Here is a 17,316-nt window from a genome sequence, read left to right on the forward strand (position 1 = left end):
CTCTATGATCACGTGATCAAAATCAGATGCTTGGCAACTGACTCATATTTATGACGGTTACAGTGTCCCGGAGTCATGTGATTCCCTCTTTAGCGACCTTCGGACAAGCAATGGAGAAGCCAGATTCACTTAACGGCCTCGTTGTTAAGAAGGGTAAGGGATTCACTTCACACATGTGGCAAGGGAGGTTGTAAAATAGGGCAAGACTCACTTAACAAATGTCTCACTCAGCAACAGAAATGTGGGGTTCAATTGGGGTTGTAAGTCGAGGACTACCTGCACCCAGGACTTAAAAACCGGGACTGCGATGGGTCGGGAAAAGGAAAGAACAGGATGAGATCCAAAAAAGAGAGCCATCTTCTCGTCACCCCTGATGAGCTCCCGTCCTAAGGCCAACGCTATTATATTTCAGTCTTTAGAACAGAGGTCTCCAACGTTGGCAATTTTAAGACTTGTGGACTTCAACTCCCAGAATTCCTCAGCCATCTGGCTGAGGAATTCTGGGAGTTGAAGTCCACAAGTTTTAAAGTTGCCAAGGTTGGAAACCCCTGCTTTAGAAGACATTGGGGGTGTCACAGGGAGGACGAGGAGCAAGGAATGCTTGCCTGATTGCCAAAATACACGGCTGGTCGGTGAAATCCATCTCGGTGGAGGTTGCCCAAGCCTGCCTTGGACTCATCCAAACATGTACAGCAAGGACGGGCGGAGCTTATGGATGTTACCGACATTGGTAAAACACGGGATGCTTTCGGAGTTCATCGTAAACTTTGGTCAAAATTACGTCGTAGTCCTCTCATTTTGTTTTGCCGAGTTCATCTCCCCTTTCCTTAAAATAAACCCTCCCCCCAAAATCAGCCCTAGAGAGAATATCGCAGGGAGGGGAAGGGGGAATACATGCCTGGTGTGCACCCATGACAACTTCTGACCATCTTGCTTTCTCTTTCTTGCAATAAAGTAAGTTCCATGTTGGGACCAAAAATCCCGTGAGGTCTCCCAGGAGTGCTACCAACCATCCTCACCCAAAGGGGTGAAAAGGAGTGTGGGAGGGGGAAGAGCCGGCTGGGGGAAGGACTAGAACCCCAGCAAGCCTCCGTCTGGGAGGAAAGCTGCCTGCCTTACGCCTGTCGCGGCCTTGGTGGCAAAAACAAAAACAAAACCCCCAAATGGCGCGTCCGGTAATTGCTCAGTTTCACCGGACGGCTTTGTGCTTGCCACCGCAGCAACCGCAGCGCTCACCGCAGGAGTAGCAGGCGTGGAGGGGTAGGTAGCAGCACATGCACGGGACCACCAAGGAGAGGGTGGCCAGAGCCAGCCAGCGGATGCAGAAGTGTGGGTGGCCAGTGTCGCAAGAACAAGGGTCCGAGTACTCCCCTTCCGAGTCTGACATGCAATGGTAGAGCATGCTCTCGGCACACCACATACAAGTAAACTGGTAGACACAGTGACCGATGGGGTCTGGCGCATCCTGGCACTGTCCCCGCCCGTTTTCTTCGTTGTTAAAGACATCCCGGCAGTAGACGCACCGCGAGGGCACAGTGTCCTCTTCCACACCCATGATGGCTCCAGGGGGCGCCTGTGGTGACTGCTGTTGCTCCTTCACCGGCTTGTGTTTCATGGGAGAGGAAGCCCCATGGATCCGGCAGGAGGGCGAGGCCTTGGGGTCCTTGAGCCGCCCTTCCGCCCCAGGGGGAAAGCTGTACTCCTTCTCCCGGGGAGATCGGCTGCCCCGTCCTCCCTTCTCAAAGTGTACGCACAGGTCGATCTTCTCGGGGTCTGCCTGGTGCTTCTGAACCACGGCCCGCCGGTAGTCCTCGTAGCCTTTGGTGACCCAGGGACAAGGGGTGATGCTCTCCAGCTCCTCCTCCTCTGGGAGAGTCAGCTGCTGCAAGGGCTCGGCTTGCACCTGAGGGGGGTGGAGAAGAAAAGGATGGAAGTCATGCCCAAGAAATTCAAGAAGTGGGTGGAGGGGGGGGGAAAGAGCAGAAGGGAGGGGAGAAGAAAAAGGGGAAGAAAGAGGGGAAGGAGATGATAATCAGAGTAGAGTAGTGAGGAAAGGGGAGAGGAGGAGAGGGGAGAGGAGAGACGTGAGGAGAGGAGATGATGATCCTGACTACGCACCGGTCCAGCCGAGCTCGCCCCTTGTGTTGAACTGAAGGGGAACTCTTCAGAAATGGGGGTGCGAATAAAGCAGGTGGAGGAGGACTCGCTGGTCACAATGGTGATGGGTTTGGGGAGCATCTCCTTCTGGCTATTTGAGGAAGACTCACTATCTGTGCGCACCTAGAGAGAGAGAAGCCACAAGGCAGAGGTTATGCCGAGTCCAACAGCAGGTCCCTGTGGCTTTTCAGTCAGTTGCCCCTAGCACAAAGTAGACTTGTGACCAAATAGAGGAGCCATCTTTTACAGGTAGTTCTCAACCACAAGATACTTCAACTGGTTGTAAAGGCAAAGTCGTTGCCAACTGTCGCAATTGGGATCACGGGATGGTACAATGGTTGTAACTATCACAAGTGTTAAGATATTTAAATTTAGCAGCTGGAGCAGTGGGGTTGTGCAGTGAGCCAGAACACACACAGTTATGGTTGATTGGCAGAAGAGGGCTGGCTCCGGCATGAGGCAATCTGGGCTGTGATTGGTTGCTGTGGGTGCGAAGGGGGAGGTTCCCTTTTTTCCCGCCTTTTTCTTCTGTGTGCCCTTGCTTGCTCTCTGATTTACCTCACGATTCTCCTGCTTGCCTGATTAGCTAGTTTACTGTATATAAATGTATTTATTTCTGCAAAACTGCAAGTTCGTGTCAACATCTCTTGATTCCATTTGGACATCGGCTGCGGCAACTCCCTGACAGTGCTACTCTTTGAAAAGGACCCATAAAAGAGAATATTTGTATCTCTGGGCTGAACTGAGAGATCCTTCATTGCATAATATATTTATATATATATAGAACTACAAGTTCGTGTCAGCGTCTCTGACTCCGTTTAGATACCTGCTGCTCAAATTCCCTGGCAGCGCTACTCTGAAAAATAACAACAAAAAAATATTTTTAGCTCAGGGCTGAACTGAGAGGTGTTTTGTGTTTTCCTGACTTTGATGGTTTTCAGTCAGACGTTTCACGACCCAACTAGGTAACATCATTCCTGCTAATAGTAGTAGTAGCAGTAGATATTTAAATATAACAGCTGGAGCAGTGGAGTTGTGCAGTGAGCCAGAACAACAGCTAAAGCTGATTGGTTGTGCTGGCTCCTGCGTGAGGCAATCTGCGCTGTGATTGGTTGCAGTAGGTTCGAAGGGGGAGGTTCCCTTTTTTCCCGCCAATTTCTTCTGTGGGCCCTCTTTGCTCTGTGGTTTGTCTCACGATTGCCTGATTATATATCGATGTAAAATATATGTATTTATATAAAACTACAAGTTCGTGTCAGCGTCTCTGGCTTCATTTGGACACCAGCTGTGCAATTGCCTGACAACGAGGACCAGTGGCGGCAGAGGTGGGTTCCTACCAGTTCGCACCTGTTCGGTAGAACCGGTTCGTCAAATCTACCGAACCGGTTAGAAGAGGTTCCACCAGTGGACCCGGAAAGCAGGCCACACCTACAGAAGAGGTTCCGAAAATTTTTGAAACCCACCACTGACACACACACACACACACACACACACACACACACACACAGAGAGAGAGAGAGAGAGAGAGAGAGAGAGAGAGAGAGAGAGAGAGAGAGAGAAAGAAAGAAAGAAAAGAAAGAAAAGAAAAAAAAAAGAAAAAAAAAAGAAAAAGTGAGAGAGAGATGAAAAAAAGGGACAGAGAGACAAAAGGAAGGAAAGAGAGAGAGAGAGAGAAAAAGAGAAAGAAAGAAATAAAAGAAAAAGAAAAAAGAAAGAAAAAGTGAGAGAGAGATGAAAGAAAAAAGGAAAAAGGGACAGAGAGACAAAAGGAAGGAAAGAGAGAGAGAGAGAGAGAGAGAGAAAGAGAGAGAAAACACATGGCCGGCAAGCCACTCCCACCAGGTCACATGGCCTGCAAGCCACTCCCCCAAAGGAGGCCACACCCACAGCGTAGGTTTGAAAAAGTTTTGAAACCCACCACTGAGTCATTTTTTACCCCAGTGCCCTTGTAACTTTGAATGGTGGCTAAAAGTATGATTGTAAGTTGACAACTACCTATAGTATCAGGCACTGGAGAATGATTTGAACCTTACTCTGGCCATGCAAAGGACCAAAACTTGCTTTTTTTTTTTTAAAGGGTGTTTTTCCATTCCTTCCTTGGCTAACACAGATGAGAAAAACCGCTTTACAATAATCAGAAAACATCCCGTTCGAAGTAGAAAACGGACTCACAGGAAGGGCTTCGTCCTGACCAGCTGCTTCATCCTCGGAGGACGAAGAGGAGCCGCTGGCACTGGAACCAGGGGAAGAAAAACCTGGAAGGTGGAGGTAAAAGTCTAAATATGTGCACAAAATTATACCAAAAGCCTTTTTTTTTAAAAAAAAAAAATACAATAACAATAGGCCTTTATCCTGAATGAAATATGCAAATATGAAGAAAAAATAAATGAAAATGTATTTGTATGAAAAATGAAAATGTATTCAAAAGAATGAAAATTTTCTCATAAGCAGAGGTGTGTGCGTGTCCGTGTGTGTGTGTCTGTGTGTGTGTGTGTGTGTGTTTTGGATTTATATTGGCATGCTGCCTTGAATCGATGGGAGCTGCCAGCTATTATACATTTAAAATATTCTTCTTCTTATTATTATTATTAGTAGTAGTAGTAGTAGTAATAGTAATAGTAGTTGTTGTTATTATTATTATTATCGCAACAACAGAATTGTATCACAGCAGCCAGTTGTTTCGCCAGATTTGGCATTGGTTACTAGTCGGGCCCCACCCAGGGGCCTAGGACGTCGTAACGTATTTTCGTAATATGCGTGCAGATCCAAGCAGTGCGGCTTTTTGCATTTGACTGATGGTGATTTTTCTCAATTTTTAACTGTTTTAAATGTAATTCCAGTGCTTTTGGAATAGCACCCAGTGTGCCAATTACCACTGGAATTACCACTGCTGGTTTGTGCCATAGTCGTTGAATTTCAATTTTTAAGTCCTGGTATCTTGCTATTTTTTCATGTTCCTTCTCGGCGACCCTGCTATCACCTGGTATTGCGATGTCTATGATTGTGACCTTATTTTTCTCAACCAGTGTGATGTCTGGTGTATTATGCGCCAGTATTTTGTCCGTTTGTATGCGAAAATCCCACAAGATCTTGACCATCTGATTTTCAGTGACTTTTTCAGGCTGATGTTCCCACCAGTTTGTTGCTGTTTTAATATTATAATTTTTGCACAAATTTCAATGGATCATTTGTGCTACTGAATTGTGCCGCAATTTATAATCAGTCTGCACGATTTTTTTACAGCAGCTGAATATATATATATATATATATATATATATATATATATATATATATATATATATATCTATATCTATCTATATCTCTATCTCTATCTACATCTACATCTACATCTACATCTATCTATCTATCTATCATCTATCTATCTATCTATCTATCTATCTATCTATCTATCTATATATATATATATATATATATATATATTTAAAGTCACAACCCCTGGTATGCCCAAATATGGGAGGAAGGTCACACTTCCACTCTCTGTCTTCGGCTCGTCACAAGAGACCATTCAGACAGAGACCCAATATAATATATATATAACAAATGTAACAAAAAAGGCAACAGTAAAAAATATTGGGTCTCTGTCTGAATGGTCTCTTGTGACGAGCCGAAGACAGAGAGTGGAAGTGTGACCTTCCTCCCATATTTGGGCATACCAGGGGTTGTGACTTTAAATATATACCTCGCACCCTGGCTGGCTGATAAGGAATCGAGCTGTGTAGCTCAATGGTTAACACATCTGCCTGAGAGGCAATAGAGCACAGGTTCGATTCCCAACATAGGGTATGGCTAGCTGATGAGAGCTAAATAGCTTGAAATAGATCTATACTAGTCTCCCTTTATTTATTTATCAGCATAAATATAACATATATATATATATATATATATATATATATATATATATATATATATATATATATATATATATATATATACACACACACACACACATACATACATACATACATACATAATTATTATAAAAGCCCACTGACAACCCAAACTGTTGACTTTGCAATAACAAAGTCAAAACTGTTTCACATTTAATAAGTGAATGCAGCAAAATTGCACAAACTGATTACAAAGCTCGACATGACCAAGTTGCTAAATTAATCCACTGGTCACTATGTAAAAAATATGATTTACCCATATCCAGAAAGTCATGGGAACATAAAGTGGAAAAAGTTATCGAAAATGAGAAGGTGAAGATCTTGTGGGACTTTCGAATACAAACGGATCGTCATTTGGAGCACGACACGCCAGATATCATGGTTGTAGAGGGCCGAAGTGTACAGTTTATTGATATCGCTATTCCTGGAGATGCCAGAGTCGAAAAAAGAGAACTAGAAAAAAATCATGAAATATCGCGACCTGGCCATCGAAACTACACGGCTATGGATGAAGCATGTAACAGTGATACCCATTGTCATCGGGGCATTTGGCACCATGTCCAAGACTTTTACAAGATACATCAACAAATTGCAACTTCCTGCAATAACACCAGCGGAACTGCAAAAAACTGCGCTACTCGGAACATCTTATATTTTAAGAAGGTCCTTGGTTGATACCCAGGACGCTGGCAGCAAACCGTATCAACCATTAATGCCAGTCACTGGTATTTGTGGTATATTTTTGAATATTCAGTTGGCTGTGCTTCATGTTTAATGAATAAAGTAAATAATAATAATAATAATAATAATTATTATTATTATTATTATTATTATTATTATTCTAAATTTATCGGACTTGAACATTCTGACTCTACAAAAAATCACCCTACTTGGAACAGCTTAAATCCTCCGACGTTACCTTAACAGTTCCTAGGTCTTTGGTTAGGACTTGAGTTGTTGAGCTACCAACCAGCCTCAAAGGCTGTGAATTCTCACCAAAGATTAACCAAATAATAATAATAATAACAATAACAACAATAATAATAATATTTAAAAGAGTTAAAAATTGATAAAATCACCATCAGTCAAATGCAAAAAGCCGCACTGCTTGGATCTGCACGCATATTACAAAAATACGTTACGATGTCCTAGGCCCCTGGGTGGGGCCCGACTAGTAACCAATGCCAAATCCGGCGAAACAACTGGCCGCTGTGATACAATTGTATAATAATAATAATAATATAATAACAACCCATTGTCATCGGGGCACTTGGCACTATTTCCAAGAATTTTATAAGATATATCAACAAATTGCAGCTTCCTGCAATAACACCAGTGGAACTGCCAAAAACTGCGCTACTCGGAACATCTTATATTTTAAGAAGGTCCTTGGTTGATACCTAGGATGCTGGCAGCAAACGGTATCAACCATTAGCACCAGTCACTGGTATTTGTGGTTCATTTTTGAATGTTCAGTTGGCTGAGTTTCATGTTTAACGAATAAAGTAAATATAAATAATAATAATAATATAAACAACAATAATATAAACAACAATAATATAAACAATAATATAAATAAAAATAATAATATAAACAATAATAATAACAATAACAACCCATTGTCATCAAGGCACTTGGCACCATGTCCAAGAATTTTAGAAGGTACATCAACAAATTGCAGCTTCCTGCAATAACACCAGCGGAACTGCCAAAAACTGCTCTACTCGGAACATCTTATATTTTAAGAAGGTCCTTGGTTGATACCTAGGACGCTGGCAACAAACCGTATCAACCATTAGCACCAGTCACTGGTATTTGTGGTGCATTTTTGAATGTTCAGTTGGCTGAGTTTCATGTTTAATGAATAAAGTATATAATAATAATAATAATAATATCAGCAGTGATAGGTGTCTTGGGTGCAATCCCAAGAGAACCGGAGCTCCACTTGAACACCATCGGCATTGACAAATTCACCATCTGTCAATTGCAAAAGGCAGCTTTACTTGGAACCTAATCCATTCTGGGACGACACCTCTAATGTCATCAAACATCCACATCTGCCTATGCCAGATCTTTAGGAAGGGCTCTGTAAGTGGATAAATATGCCAGATCGAGTCTGAACACCTGGCTGACAGTGCGATGAACCGTAATAATAATAATAATAATTCCAGAATGAACTCCTAAATTGTCTAAGCTAGTTCCAGAAATTCTCCAGTGTTTCCTGCATTCATTTTGAGTAAGGAAAAAACCTGGTAGAAGACAGTGCTGTTACTCAGCATTTCAATATCACTCTGTAGTAATTACTGTGACCCTACAACTTCTTTACAAATTACTCCTATTTCAGAGATTGGTGGAAAACAATACCTAGAAGTTGATCAATGCTGCCAGCTTTGAACTCGAAATTTTCCATTGTAACACGTTTAATGGAAGTTGCCGTATTCCAGTGGCTCAGTTGCATAGCCTGGTAGCTCCCCCCACCCCCACCCCACCCCCCCACCCTAGTTTCCCAGCAGTCCCCTCACCTTCTGTGATCTCCTTCAAAGCGGCTTGCACGCCATTCTCAAAAGTCACTGCATCTGCAGGGCTCTGAAAAGTGAGGCCAAACTTGTTATCCCCGACTTTCCAGTGGTGGAAAATGGGGTTCACCTTGTTGTAGACCAGGTCCCTTTTCAAGGCACACTCCAAGATGGTCTGCAGGACAGGAAGGAGGAGGAGGAGGAGGAGGAAGAGTGGATGATGGGAAGAACAATTGGAGGACACCTCCCCTCCCCACACCTCATGCTGCCCACCGAGACTACGTTGACCTAAAGGTGGAGAAAAGCTGACTTTTGCCTCTAAGATTAAGACTGGGTCTGATGGGGAAGTCACTTGAGCAAATATTAATATCCTGAATTAAGGATTGCTACAGTCTTACTGGTAACATCCCGTATGCTTTATCGTCTCCTGCCATGGAAGGAGAGGAAGGGTCCGCTAATGCAGTGTTTCTCAACCTTGGCTACTTGAAGATGTCTGGACTTCAACTCCCAGAATTACCCAGCCAGCGAATGCTGGCTGGGGAATTCTGGGAGTTGAAGTCCAGACATCTTCAAGTAGCCAAGGTTGAGAAACACTGCGCTAATGTACTCTTAATCTCTTTGGTTTGCAACTGTCTGCCTCCTATCCCCCCTTCCCCATCCCATCGGTCTCACCGTCTGGTCCCGGAGGCGCTCTCCGTTGATCAGGTACTGGCGGCGCGGCCCTTCGTCAGGGAGCCGGACTTTACAGATGGTCACATGGCTCAGGCCACCACCACCCATGGGCACCCAACCGCCGCTTGAGTCGTCTCGAGTCATCACCACAGCCCGCACCCGAACCATGTAACTGGGAGGAAACAGCAGAGAGGAAGGATCAGGTCAAAGCAATCTCCCCCACCCGCTCCCTCAAACCAACCTGGGCCATTGCTTTCCCCAGGTGATGTTCACCAAGCTTACAGCTCCATCGCTACCCCAGCTGGAGAAGATGGGGTTATGGTTTTTATGTGTCGGAGAAGGCTGATCTAGACATGGTTTCCACCTCCAGAAATTCAAGTTTGCCTTGAACTAACCAAGAAGGGCCCTGGACCACCAACTTCTAAGATGGTGCCTTTTTCTCATAAGTTGCAAGTTAGCTTTTGAAGAGTCACCAAAAGTGGTGAGGTTGTGAGAGATTGAATGAGTTTCTTTTTCCAACAACCTCAAGGATCTCCAGAAGTTGCAGATACTCCAACACTGGGAGTTTTTAAGAAGATATTGGACAACTATTTGTCTAAAATGTTATACAGTTTCCTGCTTGAGCGGGAGGTGGGACTAGAAGACCTCCAAGACCCCTTCCAACTCTGTTGTGCTGTTATACTTCTAGTTTTTGCAGGGTTCACGTGGAATGAAATTCCAGTTGGTAGTGCCTAAATAGTGTATTTAACACACCTGTTTCTAAAAGCTGCTCTAGGTATCGTGATCTCTTCTCATGGGGAAAGGCCAGGTGGCCTAAAAAGTAAAGCCCTGCTTGCTTAAGGCCCACTGTGAATCTGCCTCCTTCACCTGGAAGGCACCTCCTCTCCACGTGAGAACAGATGATGATATGCAAAGCAGACTTCAGAAGAAAAACAGGTCCCACGTGGACATCAAATATTCTCATTACTTATTAAGCCGCCCACACAGAGAATAGGAAAAGGGAGTTCAGATATTTTCCCCCTTCAGATTCACATGGGGATAGAAATGGTTTTACCTGCAAAGATAAGGCATTTTACCCACAACCCATCTTTTGCAGCAAAGCTCCCCAGGTAAATTTAAAAAAAAATTAATTTATTTTAAGTAAAATCAACAACCGAAAAGAATAACAGAGTTGGAGGGGAGTGTGAGGGTCTTCTAGCCCAACACCCTGCTCAAACAGGAAATTCTATACTAATTATGACCTTTAAAGCGCTCCCTGGCTTAGGCCCAGGGTACCTGCGAGACCACCTACTGCCACCAGTAGCCTCCCACCATCCAGTGCGATCCCACAGAGTTGGCCTCCTCAGGGTGCCGTCGGCCAGACAGTGTCGGCTAGTGACCCCCAGGGGGAGAGCCTTCTCTGTGGGAGCCCCTTCCCTCTGGAGTGAGCTGCCCCCGGAGCTTCACATAATCCCCGACCTCCAGTCCTTCTGACGTGCCCTAAAAAGTTGGCTTTTCCAGCAAGCCAGCCTGGCCTGAACAAAACAAATCAAATTATTGATTACTGTTAATTTTAATTCGAATTTTTTTTAAAAAAATGTCATTGTCAATTTTAATTGGGTTTGGGATATTCTATTTAATTTTTTAAAAACTTTTGTATTATGTGTTTCTTTTAATGTTGTACGCCGCCCTGAGTCCTTGGGAGAAGGGCGGCATATAAATCTAATAAACCTAAACCTATACCATTCCAGACAAAACGATTGTCCAAATCTCTTCTTTAAAAACTTCCAGTGTTGGAGCATTCACAACTTCTGGAGGCAAGTTGTTCCACTGATTCATTGATCTCACAGCCGGGACATTTCTCCTTATTTCAAGATTGCTTCTCTCCTTGATTCGTTTCCATCCGTGGTTTCTTGTCCTGCCTTCAGATGCTTTGGATTTGACTCCCTCTTCTTAATGACAACGCCTCAAATATTGGAGCATTGCTATCCTATCAACCCTGGTCCTTCTTTTCATTAAACTCAAACAGACCCAATTCCTGCAACCGTTCTTCGTAGGTTTTAGCCTCCAGGCCTCTAATCCCTCTTACTGCTTTCTTCTACACTCTTTCCAGGGTCTCAACATCTTTTTTTTATACTATGGTGACATCATATCATAAAATTATCAGCGCATTATAAAATGATCTCCCTCTCGAGCAGTGGAAATTAAGCAAGCACATAAGCAAAAGACATCATGTCTTCCCAAGCAACCGGCTGAAAGTAGCATTATTACGCTGACTTCTCTGATCTTACAAAATTCACCTACACTCAAAGGATGGTTTTTTGCGAAACACAGTGGAACAAGCCGAAATGAGATTGGGTAGTTGAGGATTCATCCCTTTATGGAAAACTAGTTGTGTTATGGGTGCAAACTAGGCTGCCAGGCTAAGCCTTGGCCACTTGTACTTCAACTCCCAGAATGCCTCATCGTGGTTGAGACACTTCGTTCTAAATCCTCAAAGGTAAAAAAGTTCAATAGGAAAATAGGGATTTATGGGCGAGACTCACAAACCCAACTTTTCACCTGACAAACTAAAAAAAAAATAGAAGAATGATTCACCTACTGACATCCTCCAAGCTGCCATGGATGACGATCTAAATCACTCTTTCCCAACTTTGGCCAACTTGAAGATAAGTGGACTTCAACTCCCAGAATTCCCCAGCCATCATGGCTGGCTGAGAAATTCTAGGAATTGAAGCCCACCCATCTTAAAAGTGGCCACAATTGAGAAACGCTACGTTAAGCCAACATACAGTTTATTTGCTTGTACAAAACACATCAACACAACATTTCTGGTTTGCTAGCTTGAGTTTCGGGTGTAGTGTTCTACATGAATCTAGTTGTACAAGGACGACGAGAAAACCAAACCTTGAAAGTGGAAGCTTTAGGACAGAGGTCTTCAAACTTGGCAACTTTTAAGACTTATGGACTTCAACTCCCAGAATTCTCCAGCCAGCTCCACAAGTCTTAAAGTTGCCAAGTTTTGAAGACCTCTGGTCTAGGAGGTTGGATGTTGAACTAGCTGTGGGAGGACTCAAGATTGTGGTCCTCTCTAGGACTTTGGCCTAACCCTACCTTCTCAGACTGGCCTCCGTCCTATTGTTGTTGTTCGGCAGACTTCATAAACTCCTGAACAAAAGATTGCATTTAACTCTCAACAAAAAAGACACGGAAATAAGAGTTTTATCCAGAAACTCCAATTCAAGTCTTAACTCTAACTCGGCCAAATATGGCTGGCCTTACTTAATCCCATAATTCCCTGCCCAGCAACCTTTTAAGATGTCTGGACTTCCAATATGTTGGCTAGAGAATCCTGGGACTTGAAGTCCATCCATCTTGAAGGGGGTCAATGTTGAGACACATTCTTCTTTCTCTCCAGCTTCCCTTTCTCTATTTTTTTCCCCACCATTTGCATAGTAGCTTCAGCTGCCTGGCCTCATCATAATCTCATCCTTCGGCAAACAGATGCTTTTCAACGTCTTGCTCTCCGAGTTAATGATTAAACTGTCTGAAATGGAAGGCAGAAGCAGGAAAGGATGTTTGAGCTGATGGAAAGAATTCACAGACAGCTGTATGGAAGCAGAGGACCTAATGGAGACCCCTTCTATGTGGGTTGGACTTCAAGTCCCAGAATCCCCCAAACAACAACTCAAAAGGCCTTATGGCTTAATTTATTCGAAAACTTCCTTGATTACGGGACTGGAGGCTAAACCGTACGATAAACAGTTGCGGGAACTGGGAATGTACGGGCTAAAGAAGAGAAGGAGTGGAGTAACACAGTAGCATCTTCCAATACCAGTAGTCCTTGACTTACATGAGTTCATTTAGTGGCCATTCAAAGTTACCACGGCACTGCGACCTTCTGACGAGCAAAATCAATGGGGAAGCCAGATTCATGGGTTACTAATTTAACAACTGCAACGATTCACTTAACAGTGGCAAGAAAAGTTGTCCCATAGGGGCAAAACTCACTTAACAAACAAAAACTTAGCAACCATAGATTTTGGGCTAAATTGTGGGCGTAGGTCGAGGACTACCTGTAATGGAAGGGCTGTCACGAAGAAGAGGGGGGTCAACCAATTCTCCTTAACACCTGAAGGCAGATGAATAAGTAACGGATGGAAATTTATCAAGGAGAGGACCAACCTTCAAATAAGGAGAAACTTCCTGACAGTGGAATGACTTTCCTTTAGAAGTTGTGGGTTCTCCATCACTGGAGGCTTTCAAGAAGCGATTGGACAGCCATTTGTCCTTGGACTAGATTTGATTTTGATTTTTGATTTTACTTTATTTGTATGCCGCCCTTTTCCCTGGGGGGACTCAGGGCGGCTCACAATATAAGGGAAGGGGAAAAACAGACAAGTTACAAACATGAAAACAATACACCGTTAAAAAAGCACAACAGCAATAGCAATAGCAATAGCAGTAGACTTATATACCGCTTCATAGGCCTTTCAGGCCTCTCTAAGCGGTTTACAGAGAGTCAGCATATTGCCCCCAACAATCTGGGTCCTCATTTTACCCACCTCGGAAGGATGGAAGGCTGAGTCAACCCTGAGCCGGTGAGATTTGAACCGCTGACCTGCTGATCTAGCAGTAGCCTGCAGTGCTGCATTTAACCACTGCGCCACCTTGGCTCTTCAGTCATACTATTTGGGTGGGGTTGAAGTCTTTAGCCCCAGGCCTGTCGGAACAGCCAGGTTTTAAGGGCTATGCGGAAGGTCTGGAGGGTGGTGAGGGTACGAATCTCCACGGGGAGTTCGTTCCAGAGGGTCGGAGCAGCCACCGAGAAGGCTCTCCTCCGGGTAGTCGCCAGTCGACATTGACCGGCTGATGGAATTCGGAGGAGGCCTAATCTGTGGGATCTTATTGGTCTAGTGGAGGTAATTGGCAGTAGGCGGTCTCTCAAGTACCCAGATCCAATACCATGAAGGGCTTTGTAGGTGACAACTAGCACCTTGATGACCTAGATGACCTCCAAAACCCCTTCCAAGTCTGTTATTCTGTTACTCAGAGGATACAAGCCGCCAACTTCTACCAGCAAAGGATCAGGTTCATTTTAGGTCTAAGCTAACGCATCATTTCACTTTGGACCCCTCTGGATCATCATCTACATTCCCGGGTCTCTGCCCACGTCAAGATTCCTCTCCCAGGCTACCAGCTCAGAGCTTACCACGTGCTCCAGACATCCTACAAGCTCATAAAATATATATTGAGCATCAAACTTCCATCTGGTTAAGATCCACCTTTTTTCTGCTCGGGAGGTGGCCCAGAAAGAACATTTCTTACCCACCTCCCTTTGCAAAAATGCAAGCAAACCCGTGCCATTCTCCACCTTTGCATTGGTTGTGCCGATAGACATCACCTCCCCACCATCCAACCCCGGAGTAGGTGGTTCTCCATTAGCGTTTGTCTTGGCAGAGCGGCCACGAAAGGAACAGGAACATCCTTTGGGCTGATCAATCGATCAATCCGAATAAAGCTGGAAGGGGTCTCTGGAGGTCCTCTAGTCCAAACGCCTGCTCGAGCAGGAGACCCTCTACCGTTTCAGACAAAGGGGGCGTCCCGTCTCCTCTTAAAAAACCTCCAGTGTTGAAGCACCCACAATTTCCACAAGGAAAGCCATTCCACTGGTTAATCGTCTTCACGGTCGGGAAGTGTCTCTTTAATCCCAAGTTGCTTCTCTTCTCCATTTTTAAGCCGTTACGAAAACACTCCGGCAATCTTAAGACCCTCGAGATCCCTGTCCATTAAAAAGCAATGCTGGCGGAGGCTTTCTTAATTCACAATCGATTTACCGAAATCACCAAAAAAAGCAGCTAAAGATGGTGGCCATCTTGTTTGGCAAGCAAACATTTAATTTCATCGTCTCTAGATGGATCAAGCGGAGTAACCCTATCCAGGGCCCTCCCCCCCGCTTTTTTAAAAAGGAATTTAAATTTAAAACAGGAAATTTAAAACGGCAGATTTCTTTTTCCCCAGGAAAATTTAAATTCCATTGTGAAGGCCTGCCTCCAACACTCCCCGGGTAGAATGCATCCATGCCAGTTTCCCCCAACCTTTCCAGATGTTTGCCTTCCAAATCCCCATCCTGGAATTCTGGGAGTCGAAGCCCAAACATCTGGAAGGCACTAAGTTTGTAAAGGCTGGAACAGCGACCGTGAATCGGTCGCAAGGTCGAGGCAAACGACAAATTTGTGGTATATAATGGCTGGGCTGGATTTCGAAGCATCCTTCAGTATTTGGGGGAACCTTTCAGCCTCCACCAAGAATTCTATAATTTATTTCATGCAGGAGTCATGCAATTCCCCCTCTCCTCAGTAAGCCTGAATCATTTTATAATCATTCTTATTTAGGAAATAAACAGAAAATGAACGCTCTCAACAAATCTGTCAGTGATCAGCTATCTCCTAATTAACCGTTTCTGTTTCAATCAAATATAGATGCATATTACCCCAGGTTTGGAGTAAAAACACAAAATAATAATAAAATAAATCCATTGAAGAAATGTGATTTCAAAAGCTCCTGTTTGTGCAGTTCAAATCTTATCTACGATATGTATTTAAAAAAATAATAATTCCTTATTAAGGCAACATGCCGGAATGGAAATGTAGGGGAAATCCAAAGTAGAAAAAAGAAAGGAAGAAAGGAAGAAAGAAAGAAAGAAGAAAGAAGAAAGAAAGAAAGAAAGAAAGAAAGAAAGAAAGAAAGAAAAAGAAAGAAATGACTTCTCTGAGCATTAAATCAAATTAGTTTTAGCTGATCATCCATCGGTTTTTATCCTGCATACTCAAAATAATAAATAAAATCTGTAGTGAAATCTTTAGATTACATTAACAATATTCCTCTCTCCTTATATTCTCCTTTCCCTTCTGCAAAGAAAGATTTTAAAAAAAATTGTATTACAGTCTGTTTAATGACGTCAAACCTCTTTTCTCCAGCTTATGATTTTTGCTCATTAAAACCTATTAAGCCATTTTAATTCTCTTGCCCAGGATGGACGCTGTCCATTACTACCCCACCCCTCAATTTTTTTCCCCCCCTGTCGGCTGCTCTCCAACTATCTCCGTGTAACAAAGAGGTGCCTTCTGAGAACTAAGTGGCACGATAAGACGCACAGAGACACAAACGTATCCGCCAGCGAACAGGGCACTACGCGGAAATGAAACTAGCAGCTGAGTTCGGGGCTGGGGAAGAGAGAAACTGCGTTTATGGCAAACAGATTAAACGCATAAAGGGGAAGACCACAATGGACACATCACCCAGCCGAGGCACAAACAACACACGAGAAACGAAGCATTTGAAAGAAATGCAAACGAATGGCAAAAAAGAAAAACCAAGGAACTCATTCGCAGCCCTGGCTACCGCGTTAAACTTGTGCCAGGAAAGGCCAGGCATAGAACTTTGGTTAAGGAAACCCTGAATAATGGCTTCCGAAGCAAAACTCGGCGTGCTGGGCTAATTCTGAGCATCTCAGCTCCTGGATGGTGGAGAGATGCTTGTCTGTGTGAGTGGGTGTTATATTCCTTGTTTGGTTCTTATTTCTTAAACAAGGCTCCAGAGCTTTGGAGTTAGGAAGACGGGCTCTTGGAAAAAAAAACAGGACCCCTTTCTGCTAAAAAATACCAACTCAACCCACCGCCTTCACCCCCTGGCTTTCTTGCCCTGTGGTAAGAGGGGCAGCCAGTCAATTTGACAAATAATTAAAGTGAATCAATAAATGATGTGACGGCCTCTTCGACGCCTTCAAGAGGGACTCTGCCGCATGGGTGAGAAGGACACCCCTCCCCGCGAAGGATAGATTGTATTGACCCAGGTGAGAATCACTCACACACACACACACACACACAGACTCTCTCTCTCTCTCTCTCTCTTCTCTCTGTCTCCTCGACTTACAACGGTTCAACGGCACTGGAAAAAAGTGACTTAAGACCGTTTTCCACACTTACGACTATTGCAGAGCCTCCCCAGGACCACATGTTTCTTTACCCAACTAGGTTAACTTCATCGGTGCCCATAGGGGGTGTGGTTTACAAACAGAGAGC

The 17,316-nt window shown here is 44.0% G+C and overlaps 1 protein-coding gene across 1 annotated transcript; it reads right to left on the reverse strand.

Annotated features, from left to right (window-relative positions):
• Nucleotides 1-1,035: 1,035 nt before the first annotated feature.
• SPRED3 (sprouty related EVH1 domain containing 3) lies at nt 1,036-9,421 on the reverse strand. The gene is made up of 5 exons (XM_032228514.1): nt 9,254-9,421; nt 8,588-8,756; nt 4,330-4,412; nt 2,119-2,280; nt 1,036-1,903 (listed from the first exon to the last, which is right to left on the reverse strand). The coding sequence occupies exons 1-5, from the start codon at nt 9,419-9,421 to the stop codon at nt 1,190-1,192; spliced, it is 1,296 nt and encodes a 431-aa protein (XP_032084405.1). The 3' UTR covers nt 1,036-1,189.
• Nucleotides 9,422-17,316: the final 7,895 nt, after the last annotated feature.

This window comes from Thamnophis elegans, chromosome 12 (assembly GCF_009769535.1).
Source record: "Thamnophis elegans isolate rThaEle1 chromosome 12, rThaEle1.pri, whole genome shotgun sequence".
Lineage (NCBI taxonomy): Eukaryota > Metazoa > Chordata > Lepidosauria > Squamata > Colubridae > Thamnophis > Thamnophis elegans.

Bases quoted from the DNA above. Each gene is read 5' to 3' on its own strand.
- SPRED3 (XM_032228514.1), bottom strand. From the start codon at position 9,421: ATGGTTCGGGTGCGGGCTGTGGTGATGACTCGAGACGACTCAAGCGGC. The intron at 4,413-8,587 runs GTGAGGGGACTG...TCCACCTTCCAG, and splicing joins TTTGAAGGAGATCACAGAAG to GTTTTTCTTCCCCTGGTTCC. The intron at 2,281-4,329 runs GTGAGTCCGTTT...CTCTCTCTCTAG, and splicing joins GTCAGGACGAAGCCCTTCCT to GTGCGCACAGATAGTGAGTC.